The sequence below is a fragment of the Ascaphus truei genome, chromosome 7, assembly GCF_040206685.1.
Source record: "Ascaphus truei isolate aAscTru1 chromosome 7, aAscTru1.hap1, whole genome shotgun sequence".
Lineage (NCBI taxonomy): Eukaryota > Metazoa > Chordata > Amphibia > Anura > Ascaphidae > Ascaphus > Ascaphus truei.
Window position 1 is genome coordinate 76,589,627 of NC_134489.1, and position 14,008 is coordinate 76,603,634.

At 41.1% G+C, this 14,008-nt stretch overlaps 2 protein-coding genes across 11 annotated transcripts in view; one reads left to right on the forward strand and one right to left on the reverse strand.

The window, feature by feature from the left end:
• Nucleotides 1-7,818, reverse strand: part of UBR3 (ubiquitin protein ligase E3 component n-recognin 3) — a 148,191-nt gene extending 140,373 nt beyond the window's left edge. For 4 of the 7 annotated variants that reach the window (XM_075609113.1, XM_075609110.1, XM_075609108.1 and 1 more), the window contains exons 1-2: nucleotides 7,296-7,817; nucleotides 2,311-2,450 (exon numbers count right to left, since the gene is read on the reverse strand). In XM_075609113.1, the coding sequence (XP_075465228.1) occupies nucleotides 2,311-2,450; nucleotides 7,296-7,735 (580 nt within the window). In that variant the 5' untranslated portion in view covers nucleotides 7,736-7,817. Of the gene's footprint in view, nucleotides 1-2,310; nucleotides 2,451-7,295 lie in introns of all 7 variants that reach the window. The other 3 variants (XM_075609107.1, XM_075609109.1, XM_075609111.1) reach the window with 2 other exon arrangements.
• Nucleotides 7,819-7,859: 41 nt separating this feature from the next.
• METTL5 (methyltransferase 5, N6-adenosine) overlaps nucleotides 7,860-14,008 on the forward strand; it is a 33,554-nt gene continuing 27,405 nt past the window's right edge. The window contains exons 1-3 of one of the 4 annotated variants that reach the window (XM_075609120.1): nucleotides 7,860-7,934; nucleotides 12,051-12,136; nucleotides 12,475-12,581. In XM_075609120.1, the coding sequence (XP_075465235.1) occupies nucleotides 12,482-12,581 (100 nt within the window). In that variant the 5' untranslated portion in view covers nucleotides 7,860-7,934; nucleotides 12,051-12,136; nucleotides 12,475-12,481. Of the gene's footprint in view, nucleotides 7,935-8,984; nucleotides 9,220-11,976; nucleotides 12,137-12,474; nucleotides 12,582-14,008 lie in introns of those variants that run through there. The other 3 variants (XM_075609118.1, XM_075609121.1, XM_075609119.1) reach the window with 3 other exon arrangements.

The following is a 14,008-nucleotide window of genomic DNA, read 5'->3' on the forward strand; positions in this document are numbered from 1 at the left end:
AACCTCGTAGGACAGGGGTGGCCAACTCCAGTACTCATGGGCCACCAACAGCTCAGATTAAGGATATCCCTGCTTCAGCACAGTTGGCTCAATCAGTGGCTCAGTCAATGACAGCCACCAATTGATCCAACTGTGCTGAAGCAGGGATATCCTCAATACCTGGCCTGTTGGTGGCCCTTGAGGACTGGAGTTGTCCAGTCTTTGATAAAGCACCAGCCATGGCAGGAAACGTGTCAGAGTGTTGCCTCAGTTTCTTCACTGGCACTGTGTGTCAATATATATATATATATATATATATATTTTAAAAAAAATTACTTTTGATCCTGCCTCCAGTTCTTGGATTAATACTTGCTCCATGTTACTCTTTTTCTACTGTTCCGGATTTATCTTCACGGGATGCACGCATGGATGAATCCACTCGTTGCTTCAATCAACAGACAGGATCCGTGCGTACAGCGTTTATCTCCTATATCTGGCTTACTGCCTATGGAAGTTGCCTTAACTGTTTACTACCTGGATCTATAGTTGCTGGGTTTCTTATGATCTCATATGTTGTCCTAGTTTTTGCGGGGTTCCAACTGGGTTTCTATCCCAGCATACTTAATATTTGATCTAGTATCAGTTTAATATCTGGACATCATCCTGATTTTTACTGAAGGAATTCTATAATCTATATCCTGATGTGACCTGACCAAAGGATATCCTGTAGCCCTACACGGTTCACTTCTCCGAATACACACTGGGGTTGGCCACCCCTGTACTAAGAGTTCTCAACCGTGCACCACTACTTTTAAATCTCTGTAATAGATTAATGAACTATCCCTACCATATTTGCTCAGATTGTACTTTGTCTCTAGGATCTTAGAGGACCAGAAGCAATATGCCTAAGCCGTGTCTGCCATAATTTCTGTCCCCTAACCTCTTCCATACTTAAATACATATATAAAAGTGTGAAAACAAAATGTGATAAGTAAGTGTGTTGCTCAGATGTTTTGGTATAACCTCAAAATGAGCCAATTGAATGATCCATTGAAACTTTCAAAGAAATAAAGGGTTAAACAAAAGTACAGGAGGGAAGCCTATTTTTGAGAAAGTAGAGCAAGAGGTCATGCGCTTAAGCTGGAAGGAGGCAGGCTAAGGGGAAATGTGAGGAAGTGTATCTTCATAGAAAGAGTGGTGGATTCATGGAATAGCCTCCCGACAGAGGTGGTAGGAGGTAATACAGTAAGGGAATTCAAACATGCTTGGGAAAGACATGAGGCTATCCTAAATATGAAAGAAAACCAAGGATCACATACGGATCTGAGGTTTTACAGCAGATAGATAACCACTTCTCATTTTCCTGTTGTGAAATTTTAGGTATCTATCCATTAGGAATCCATGTTTGCCAAGATGTTCCATTTCCAATGAGTAGTTTAAAAAAATCCACTATGGAGAGCTTTGCCGTTTTAAAGAAAAGAAAACCAAGGAAGGGGGGGGGGGGGGGAGAGAGAGTGGGACACACTCACTGAAGCATACTTTGTAAGCTCTCTGGGGCAAGGATTCCATTTCCAATCTTGTGCTATTATTTTTTTGCATGGATATAGAGAGAATAAATACGTCACCCAACACGAGTCCGATGAAAGAAGATACAGCGCTGCAAATCTAATTTTCAAATATAATCTAGTCCAAAGTAGAAAAATCAACCTTCATCCTCCCATCGACACAGAGGACCGAAACGTTGGGTGTCTACTTTGGACTACGTTATATTTTATCAGACTTGTGTTTTGATTAAGTAATTATCAGGTTATATTATTTATGATGCATGCGTCTTTCTTCCATTGAGTGCCTGTGTACATATGTATGTACGCACATACATACAAACAGTAAAATGTGTGGTGGCCTTTTTATACTGGCTGTAAACTATATTCTGACAGAAATCTGACCTATTTCAGAACCTCAAAAAGTGCAAGCTTCTTTGAAAAGCAATTTATTTAAAAGCGCATCGGTTTTCATTAACAGTAAACTCATTTACCCTTTTTGGTAACGCTACATGGTTTATACTGGCTGTCATATACACAAAGTCTGAATAAAATCACTTAAACAATTATTGTATTAGTATATTGTAAACGTGGTTGCTCTCATTTTTGTATTTGTAATCCAAATAATTCCACGTCAGGTTCCTCTAGCACCGATGTTTATTTCCAAAAAACTAATTCCCAATTTCAACTGCAAAAATATATAAAACTCACAATTATTTGTGTAGGTCCCTCTATCACAAAAATGTTAATAGTGATCCTATTAAATATCACGTCTTCGGTTTCAACATACCTGGCTCATTATACCCATCTCTCAAGTACTGAAGGAGATAAAAGATAAATCGAGGGATAACCAATTCAGACATCATCAATAAATCATGGGGAACGCAGGGAACGCAGGAACTTGATTTAATGCTGTGTCTTTTGCAAAACCTGGAAAACAAAAAAGGAAAATATTGTAATACTAAAAACATAAAAAAAGGTACATGTAAACTTTGGCATTCTGCAGGGAGGCTGGTTTCTTCAATCGGTTTAGAAGTAAATAAAACATAGGATGACATGCAGTGTGTGTGTGTGTATAACAACTTGTTAAAACTTGTTAAAAAGGACAAGCTAAGCTATAATGGGAAAAGACAGGTTTGCAGACTTGTCGGAGACATGCAAATGCACCCACAAGTGATATTTTTTATTTGCTGTACACGTACACACAACCTTTTCTAACTCTACTATATCTACCAATAATTTTTCCTGACTTTTCAATATTTGTTTAGAACGTATTAAAAATAGGATATTAAAGAAGAAAACCCAAATCTACTAGCTAAAAAATGGTAATCCCAAGTGCCAGTAAAAGAATACTGTTTCGGAAAATAAAATAGAAAATGATTATTACAACTATAAAAAGTATGTTAATCCATAAATATCATTTTTGTCAGGACGGGGGGGGGAGTAGCTGTTTTTATAGTTAAAATACAAGCTCATTACAAATAATTCTACAAAGAAAATATTTTTAATAATTGCTTTTTCTAACACCAACATATGTGCAGTTATTCAGCATCATTCTAATGCCAAAACACTTACAATTGAATTGCTTTTGCTACTAGCACTATGGCAACATCCAGTGCAAGCTCTTGTTTGAAATAGGAGTATGGTAATCTGATGTTTTAAATTGTATGCTTTACACAAAATATTTGATTCCAGCTCATGGCTTGTTGCTAAAGTGACTGATCAAATTAGTGATGTGCATTTTTCTGATTTTCACACTATGCTCACTTACAGAGGTGTTTTTTGATAATTGTATTCAATGTAAACATCTCACTACATTATACAGTGATTTCCCACTACTCAAGCAGCAATGGAATGTTTTTCAATAAGTACCCAAAAAATGATGATTACTCTTTAGTCTATATACTGTATGAAGCTATAACAATGATTCTTGCTATGGAAAGTTAGAATGTGATTTAAGTCGAGTTATTCTTCACTTTAATATTTGCCCAACACTGGGTGTTGCATAAAGTTGTCATCTGTCCAGCATTTTCTAATAAGTGGCACCTAATATTTACAATTCTTGTTTTGCTATATAATCACGCAAAAAAATAAAAGTTCACAAAGAATGCATCACCCTATTCTTATTTACAAGGCAAACAATAAGTATGTACCAATGTATAAACAGTATGTACACATGTAGACCTGTAAGGTTTTGAATGCCATGTACATGCAGGGGGTGGAGGAGTGGAGATACCATGGTATTTTAGTAATATCTCCCTCCTCCAACCCCCTCAATGGTATTTTAGTAATATCTCCCTCCTCCACCCCCTTCCCTTGGGGAATGTCTTTCAAATAGATATCACTAAGGACAGTGTTTCTCATTAATACACTGTACCAAACATTGCCTGTTATCCGGGGTTTACATACTCCTACTGAATTTACAATGCGCTAATTGTTTTTTTATAGCCCTGTATTTTATCGTTTGTTCCCAATAATTAAAATAAATTTTAACACATCAATCATCCACCTGGGTGAGAGTGCGCTACAAATTGGGTTTGTCTCTTTGGTTGTGATACAATAACTAACAATTAATCTCACTCGTGTGTGTATGTAACACGAGAAGATAGTTTGGTCGGCTAAAATGCGTATTGAAATTAAAAGTAGTGGTCTCAATAACAGCAAAGCAGCAATATATTCAAAATCATCTTAGTGTTTATTTTAATAAACCAAGATAATACTTACTGCATTTCCCCCCCCCCCCCCACACTCTTTATGTATTTAAAGGAGCAGATGCTCTCCCCCCAAAAAGTTGGGAAGCAGGGGGTCTCCGGAGCTGAACTGTTAATTTCAGCTCTGGGACTCCCTGCTCGCTGAGATGCATACCTCCGTAGGGGGTGCCGATAGCAGCTCCACAGGTTTAAATGTCTCGGTCACGCGGGCCAATAGGAAGCTGCAAGGAATGATGTCACAGCTTCCTATTGGCCCGCAGGACATCAGATCTTTAAAGTCGCCATTTCGATAGCCCAACCGGAGCTGCTACCAGCATCCACTATGGAAGCAAGTATCTCGGGAAGCAGGGGGTCCACCGGAGCTGAAATAAATGCAGTTCAGCTCTGGAGAACCCCTGGTTCAATCCTATAACTCAAAAAAAAAAAACAGACATGCAGGAGTGCTTCTTTATGAATTTTAATGTATTAAGCTTTCTTGGATTACTATAGCAACCATTACCAAAGGCACAGCCCTTTTTCTTTTGAAATAGGCAGCCATAGTGTGAACCCGAGGAAGCAGGATCTTTTCCAATCGATCGGCAGCTTAGGTATTAACATTTCCCTAAAGCGAAGCAACTGCTGCATCTATTAAAACAAATGCACAGGAGGGGCGGGGGGGGGAAGGGGGGGAAACCCACCACAGATCAGTTCCAGTGTCCCTGTTCAGGAAATGTTACTTTTTTTTTATTATAATAATAATAATGACGTATTGCTGCTTCAAAACCAAATGCTCAACTATAGCAACATACAAATGCTAAATGACGATGAAGATGCTGCAAGTAAGGCCGCGGCGCGAGCGGCTCTAACAAAATGCAGGGGATCTATGGGGCCGGCCATAGTGCGCGCACGCGAGGAAGCGCGACTGAGCAGCAGATTCTTATGATTTGGTCGCGCGACTGAAGGCGAACCGCTCACGTGACGTCATGGCCACACATCCCAGTCGCACACGTCATACAAATCCCACAGGCCATGGATCGCTCAAACTATAGTAGGCGCACGCGTCTACTATAAAATCGAGGCCTAACACTTTGGCAAACGAATACAGTACTTAAGTAGATTGGTTATACTTGAAGGTACTGCAAATCTTTTTATATTGACAAGTACAGTATACACAATGCCAATTATCTGCCAAAGGGACACAATATACAGCAATTGTTACTGTAGTTCCCCTCCCCATCCCCACCCATTTCAGATACGAACATGAGCGCTACATGACAGTGTGTAATTGTAAACACAGTAAATGTGTCATGAATCACTTGACTCTTCAGGACACTTCTGACAGTTCCAGGATCCAGCAAGTGGTGGTTGATCTCTCTCTCTGTTGACTATTTCTAGGTCTGCGCTATTAATAGATCCCTCTCCTGCTGCCATCATGGAGGTTATGTTAGGCAATAAAAGACTCTCCTGTTTCACACACACACACACACACACACACACACACACACACACACAAACACACACACAAACTATAGGACCTTCAACCCACAAAGTTTAACTTGGAGATCTAATACAGAGGCTGCCCATTATGTCAGGTTATTTCAAAAAAGTGTCACCAGGTCTCAGTGTGCAATTAATACTACCAGTGTTGGATTTGGATGTGTGTTGCATGGAAGGTGTTAAGCTGAATAAGTGATGCAGTGTGCGTTTATCAAAAATGCATACTGTACAGAAATCAGATGCCCAACAGACAATTAGTCAATGAATTAGTACAGACCAAAAACCACCGACACTAAACAAAATAGTTTTATGGTTTAATTTAGACCTAATATTTATCAGTCCTTAGCAAGGCCTACATGGATGTATTCATGAAGCACCTTCCAATAGTGAAAAAGAAAAAATATTTTTTGTGATTTTTTTTTTTCTTCTTTTCTGTATCACAAGATCCTTTGCCCTAAACCAAAGATTTGACTAAACGAATTTGAGTTTTTGTTTTTGTTTTTCTTTCAAGCTTATACCTAATTTTATGGACTATTTGTACCGTGGTGGTGAAAGGACAGGAGCTCCAGGAAAATACTACCTCTAACACTTTTACAGTAGCAGTGGGTGAACTTAAGTTCTAATGTCTTTTTTCATGAAGTCCCCCCAACCACAATTTTCTATGAATTAAGATGACTAATGTAGATTCATGTATTATTCCCCCCTGCCCAGTGAAAGAGGAGAAACAGGAGTTTCATTTGACAATTCCTATGCAATATAGACATGTAAAATGAATAAGACCCTTTAAATAAATGGTGGAAAATAATAATTACATTTTGTCACTTACTGTAAGTTCTGAAGAGGGGTAATTAATAGTGATATATTAATGATGCTCTATACCCCATGTTAACAATTAAAACATCTTCCTACTTGTTGGTCTAATAAAATACATCATACGATCACCTTTATGTTGTCATGTTTTCAAATGGGCAGGGTCACAAATACATGTACGTACGAATAGTTTATATTCTACATAAGTGAAGATCACGTGACATGACCACCTGACTCTTCCTTGACTAAAAAAAGCCATTCTGGTTTTGCAGCTCCTCTATACAAGAATGTCAAGTGACAATTAACTGCCAAATAGGTTATTCCCCCACAAAACAGGCCATGGGAAGGTCTCGCTCTGGTCTTCAACAGCACAAACCAAACTTTCTATTAAAATGGCATTTCTGGTGCAGAATCCTCAAATTCCCATATTCGAATCCTTAAATGCAGATTCTCCTTGTCTACAGATCGTTGCATTAAACACCTTGAGGGCATTACATATGCATCTGTAGTCACACACACACCTCTGCATCTGTGGTGACACACACACCCTGCATTTGTGTTGACACACTCCCTGCTCTGCATCTGTAGTCACACATACACTGCTCTGCATCTGTGGTGACACTGCCGACATGCACACCCTGCATTCATACACACGCATCACCCACTACTATACACCCACTTGTGGTCAGACAAGTAATGCTTCGCAGTGCCCTGCATGCCCCCTCTGGCCCTGCATTGCCCCCTGCATGCGGAGTTGCCCCCATGCCTGCCCTCTCACCCGCTCTCCCGCATGACATTGCTGTCCCCGCAGTCGCACGCCCCTCCGGCCTGGCTGCGGAACATGTTGAAGTCGTGGCCTGCGTGCTCCCCCTGGCTGAAGCACTCGGCGCACAGGGACATGCAGGGGGAGATCCCGCACGTCCGGCAGCGGTAGGCCACGAAGTTAGCCGTCCACACCAAGCCGCACAGGGTGGCGTGATCATAGGAGCGCACCGCCTGGCAGAAGTCCTCGAATGTGTCCCCTCCGGCCAGCAGGCACCGGCACCACTCCAGCGCCTCCCCGGCCTCCCCCGCCGGCTTGCCCGCGCACAGCACCCCGTCCAGCAGCTCTTTCAGCTGCTCCTGCACTGCCTGCCTCTTGTCCGGCCGGCTCAGCCCGCTCTTCAGCAGAGACGCCGTGGCTTCCTTATCCCGGCTGAGCTGCGGCGCCGCCGCCATCGTGCGACCTCAGGAATTGTTATTGGCGATTTTACTTTTGTTGTGTCTTCCTATACACGGGGCTCCCGCGTGCTCTCGCGAGATCTTCCTGCTCCTCCTGCATGGCGCTGTCACGCCGCTGTGCTGTGAGAGCAGGCGCTGAGGGCTCACTCGCACTCAGCGAGTCTCGCCTATCGGGAGCCAGTCTCACTCCCACTTAGTAAGCCTCATCTATCGGGAGCCAGTCTCACTCCCACGTAGTAAGCCTCACCTGTCAGGGACTAGTCTCACTCCCACTTAGTAAGCCTCACCTATCGGGGTCCAGTCTCACTTCCACTACAGAAGCCAGGTTTTCTCCCACGTAGTGAGCCACACTTGAATGAATCTCACTCACACTCATTGCATTTCACGTGCCAGTCTCACGCACTTAGTGGGCCTAACTTATCATGAATCAGTCTCACTAACATCCATTGAACCTCACTGATTAGGAGCGAGTCTGACTCACACTCTGAGTTTTCGCTCTAGGGATCAGCCTCTCATACTCCGTGAGTTTTACTTATTAGGGATCGGGCCCAAACACTCATTGAGTTTCGCTTCTTAAGATTCAGTATCACTCGCACTCAGTTGTTAAGCGTCAGTCCAAGTTATATTTATGGCATCTCAATTGTTAGGATTCAGTTTAACTCATACTCACTTAAGTTTTACATACTATGTCCCAGATCCACAAAATAGTGCTAAACTTTACCACACTTTTACTCCCATTCATATGAATGGGAGATGTGGGGTGTTAACACTCAGCAACACTCATTGAATTTCACTTATAAGTCAGTCTCACTCACACTGAATTACACTGATTTGGAGTCAGATTCGCTCAGTGAACCTCACTTATTGGGAATCAGTCTCACTCATATTAATTACATTTCAGTTCCTCAATCTCACTCACTCAGGTTCAGTACCAGGGAGCCAGTCTCACTCACATTCTGGTTGTCAGTATGATAGTGGAGAAGGAGTGGCTCAGTGAGTAAAGATTCAATTCCCGGTGTCGGCTCCTTGTGACCTTGGGCAAGTCACTTTATCTCCATGTGCCTCAGGCACCAAAAAAATAGATTGTAAGCTCCACAGGGCAGGGCCTGCAAAATGTCTCTGTAAAGCGCTACGTAAAACTAGCAGCGCTATAAAAGAACATGCTATTATTATTATTATCTTGGACTCGGTTTTGCTCATGTTCAGTTCCTGAGGTATTGGTGTCACTGTCAGTGATTAGGAGTCCCAGAGAGCTGCCAATACAAAGTCTCCTGGATGCAAAACTGACAAACAAGGACAGGACAGAGGGTTTGATTTCCTATCTCATTGACTGTTTTGTCTGGTACCTTTATGCAAACTCTGTCCTACCTATAGTTTATGACTTATAGCAATCTACGGTGGTGTTTGGTCAGACTTTCTACAGGGGAGGGAAGGCTTAGGGAAGTACCTCTGGGACCAGGGGGAATGGGCCAGATGAAGAGGTACTTTTCTCCATATTGTGTTTTTCCTTATGTTTCATGTGTTTTTTTTCCCCTTCTCCTTCTTTCCCCTCCACCCCTCACATTGAGACATTTCCCATGGTGACACTTTATTTTTTGCTCATACATTTGCTATTATTGCTATGATTCCAGTTTATTATTAGTGTCATTAAATTTGTTCATCTTCACATTTGTATTCTTTAGTACTTTTAGCTGTTAGACAGAGTGCTGGTACTTCCATAGGTGTGACAAACAAAACACCCCAGATGTATCAACTAAAATGGTATATATGCAGCAAACGCACTTTATCCCTTCTGTCTCTGCTCCTTCATGGTGGTACAGTATCTTGCACCAGAACATCCATGTGCCAAATACTTTACACTGGGGCAATACAAGTGTATGTACAATCTGTTCTAAAGTTCGTGGGTTTAAAACTGCAGAGACAGACCACATCACAGATCAAAGAGATTTAGAACCTATGCTCTGAAAATGCAGCTGCTTAGAAACAGGACAATCTTATTTAGTCACTGGTACAACTGTTTCAGAAACAATAAAACTGCTTGAAACCGGCAATTTGAAAACACAGTACAAATAATGTTGCTGTCACACAAGCTACATTTTAAGTTAAAAAAGGGCGCAAAATGTAGGGTTTTTTGCGAAAAGTTCGCAAAAATAGGCATAATTTCCATTTTCTCCACGTTTTGTTTATTTTATTTAGAAAAAAAAGAAAAATAGGTAATATGACCAATGTGACCTTTCACATCAGGGGTAATAGGACTCGGGTGAGGAATAAATGTGGACTAGTTTTACTGCTTCGCGGGAAAACTGCACCTTTTCCTAGAGTTTGAGAACAGATGCAAACAGTTTGCACATCTCTACTAAAGAACGTAGCACATTGTCCACATACAAGGAAGAGAAAGTGCCAAGCAAGAACAGTTGAAATAAAAGATTTACTTTAGAGACAGACAAGAAACAATATACTACAAAGGAATCAGAGTAACTAGGCTTCTCGTATATTGTTCTGTTAGGCCTTTGTGTGCAAACAGGAACAGGTTTTGTAATTCAACAGCACTCTAAAGTGTTAAACTACAAAAATAAAATAAAGGTTTGTGGTGTGTATTCCACATAGGGGTTCATATACACAAGTCAAATTATATTTAACGTAAAGAACTTTCTAATAAAACCTGTAATGTAAAGCTTCCAAATTTTCCTTTTAAGAACCGTGGAACCCTTTAACAATGTATTGTTACTCAATCGAGCCCCTTAAAAATATATTGTGACGTTGTGGAACACTTTAAAAATGTATTATGACTTTGTGAAACGCAAATATATTGGAAAACTGGGGTGCTCCTAACAATTAGTCACAATAGTACCCAGAGCCTTGTGGGAATCTAAAATAGACGTCTGTAGGCGGCAATAGAACACATACATAAAATAATAATGCAATACTAGCCGCAGGTCTTTGCTGCTGCTCAGCCGGCAACGGATCTCCCAGGATCCTCACACAGTAGGGAAACACAATAAGGCGAGCGCAAACCAGAAGAAAACAAAATCAGTAAACCAATGAACTTGATTGGTATAGGGAAATTGGGTGGGTAAAAGGGTAATTGAAAATATCAAAATCACTCACACGGCCATGTGTGAGTGTAAACACATCGCATTATAGGCAGCTTTAGCCTGGAGCTTGCTTCGTGAATCACTGGTCCTGAAGGTGATCTCAGAAGAAATGGAGGGGAAACAACAATGGGTGTATGTCACTAATAAGTGCCAATGTAATGGAGAAATATATAAAAAAACACTCACATGGCCATATGTGAGTGTGGACACAGAGAAAATCCAAGCCTCGCTTGTAGAACTTGTGAGTTCTGGGACAGTATTGATTTCTTAATCGGACATTTTACGTGTTCTTTTATTAAAGTATTGGGTTTTTATATCCATGGCTTATTTTACCTTTGAGTGACCAAGGAGGATTGGGTTCTACAAGCGAGGCTTGGATTTTCTCTGAGTGTCCACACACATATGGCCATGTGAGTGGTTTTTATATATTTATCCATTACATTGTCACTTATTAGTGACATACACCCATTGTTGTTTCCCCTCCATTTCTTCTGAGATCACCTTCGGGACCAGTGATTCATGAAGCAAGCTCCAGGCTAAAGCTGCCTATAATGTGATGTGTTTACACTCACACATGGCCGTGTGAGTGATTTTGATATTTTCAATTACCCTTTTACCCTTCCACCCACCCAATTTCCCTATACCAATCAAGTTCATTGGTTTACTGATTTTGTTTTTTGTTTTCTTCTGGTTTGTGAAACGCAAGGCTACCTAGCCTATGTACACAAAAATACTATGGCTTTGAGACAAACTTAAAGGGCGAGCTCATGGTGGCGGTGTCGCCCAGTCCGCGCGCACTTCCGGGACTCATCCGATTGTCTACGGTAGTTTCTCAAGTGCCCGCAGCGCGCGTCAACGCTGCTACCTTTTGCCGAGACACCTCAATTTTAAATTTCGCGCTGCCGTGACATGATGTCAGCGTCACATGAGCTGGTTCAGCCAATGAGAGTGAACCATTGGCTTAGTACTTCTTAATACTTAAGTTTTAAAACTACTGTTAGTCCAAACTGTGATAACATTGCTACTCTAACTTACTCTTTTTCTTGTGTTACTAGCTTGTCATAGTAGTTTATAATATAATACAATTCTACACATTTGGGTGCAAGTAACGTTCCATAGCCTGACAATGTATGATGCAGCAGATGGCAGTAGAGATCTAGCTAGCTGAGCTAATCATTATAGTGTGTTTTCTGTGCTCCGGAACTTACATGCTCCAGTCTTCAGCTGCCGGGGGACAGTTTGTGTTGATGGACACTTTCTATCTGCATGCTTCCAGCAGACTCTCTGAGCAGTACCCTCATTGGTAAGTCCTGCACATTTCACAAGGGGTGTATGTATGTATGTATATGATTATGTATGTGATGATGTATGTATCTATCTCTGTGATGTGACATGGCAGACGTACCAGGTACTGCTGCTATTCCTTGGAGCTGTGCTTCCTTTCCATAGGATTCGTGTATTTAGGGGACTCTAATCCATTATGTTTATCCTAAATATTGACATCAAAAAGCAGTATCTGCATCATTTCCACATATTTATTCCCTCCCACCTCGTAAGTGAATGGCTACAACTGTTTCTTTGGGGTTGTATTTATTCTGATGGAATGTAACTATTTATCTTTTGTTTTCTATCCCTAAATAGTTAAATAATGAAGCTGAAGGAGCTGGAAAGTTGTCTACAGCAGGTTGATGTGTTTGAAAAGCCAAAAATACTCCTTGAGCAATATCCAACAAGACCACATATTGCAGGTAAATCTTTAAATGTGGTTTATTCCTTAAACTTAATCGTGACGTTATCATATATACCAATGGAACATTGACATCCCAGGACATACTTGAAAACGAGAGGTAACTCTCAATGTACTTTTTGATGGTAAAATATTTTATGAATAAATTGGTCTGTTTTACTGTAAATTGTATTTTTATATACATAAGCTATTAGAACATGGTACAATTTCAAAGCAAATTATGGTTAACAGGATTAATCAGGATAAAATATATTTAAAAACGTAGATATGCTTATTGTGCATGTCTAAATATTTGTACAGTATTTGTATTATTTTACAAATGGTCGTAGCATAGTATTATTATTTGTTTTTGTAGTTGATGAGTTGTATTGCGACAAAGGCAGATTCCTCATGATTCGTTTAAGTGACAGGTGCATTTATAAAATCCAAAAATGTTTGCGCCAACTAATCTTACTTTTGTTTTATCATCATGATGACATTGTTCATTTTCAAATCCTCTGGTAGCTATATGTTGTAAAGAAAAAGTTGTGTGTGCTGAGCACCCGCATTTTAAGTGAAACTTCTTTGTCTTTGGTCGGTGTTTTATCACAAATATTGTATTTGTGATGGTGATGTAAATTCAAAACACAATGTAAGTGGGAAAACGCAAAGAAGTTTGACTTAGAACGTGCATGCTTGGTACACACCTATGTAGCTATTTGCACATATAGTTATACTAACTGTCTCTGTGTGCGTGCGTCTCTGGTGCGTGTGCGTGCGTCTCTGGTGCATCTGCGTGTGTGTCTGCGTCTCTGGTGCCTCGGTGTGTGTGTGCGCGCCTGCCTCTATGTGTGTTCCTGCTTGTGTAAGTGCGCCTGCCTCTGTGTGTGTGTGTGTGTGTGTCTGCCTGCCTGCCTCTGTCTCCCAAGCGCCAAGTCCGGTCCCCATTGCGCATGTGTGGCAGACTCCGGCCGCCACTGCGCATGTGTGCTAGAGTCCGGTCGCCACTGCGCATTTGTGCCAGAGTCCGGTCCCCACTTCGCATGAGACCCGGCAGTGTTTTTAACCTCTGTGAATAGTAGAGTGAGTGTAGTGCTCAACAATCAGACCTGGTTCCGTCTGTAGTGAATATATAAATGAGTATCCACAGTATAATAATATAATTGAGCTGGAGGGGATAAGTGTCTAGTGGAGTCCACGTGACACCCACATCAATTGACACTTCAATAAACACCCAACCAGAATGTAGATATATGTATAATAATGTCTGTTGTGTACAGGATATATCATAAGGCACTGCGGCTCTTTACCTGTACACTCCAAGGGACACTCCCATCGTCTGTGGTGTGCAGTCCATCCAGGTGTAGATTCAGAATTGTAGTAGCTGTAGATAGAGCACAGCCAGGGAAATCCTGCTTCTGGTATCCAGAGAAGGGGAAAAAATAGCCA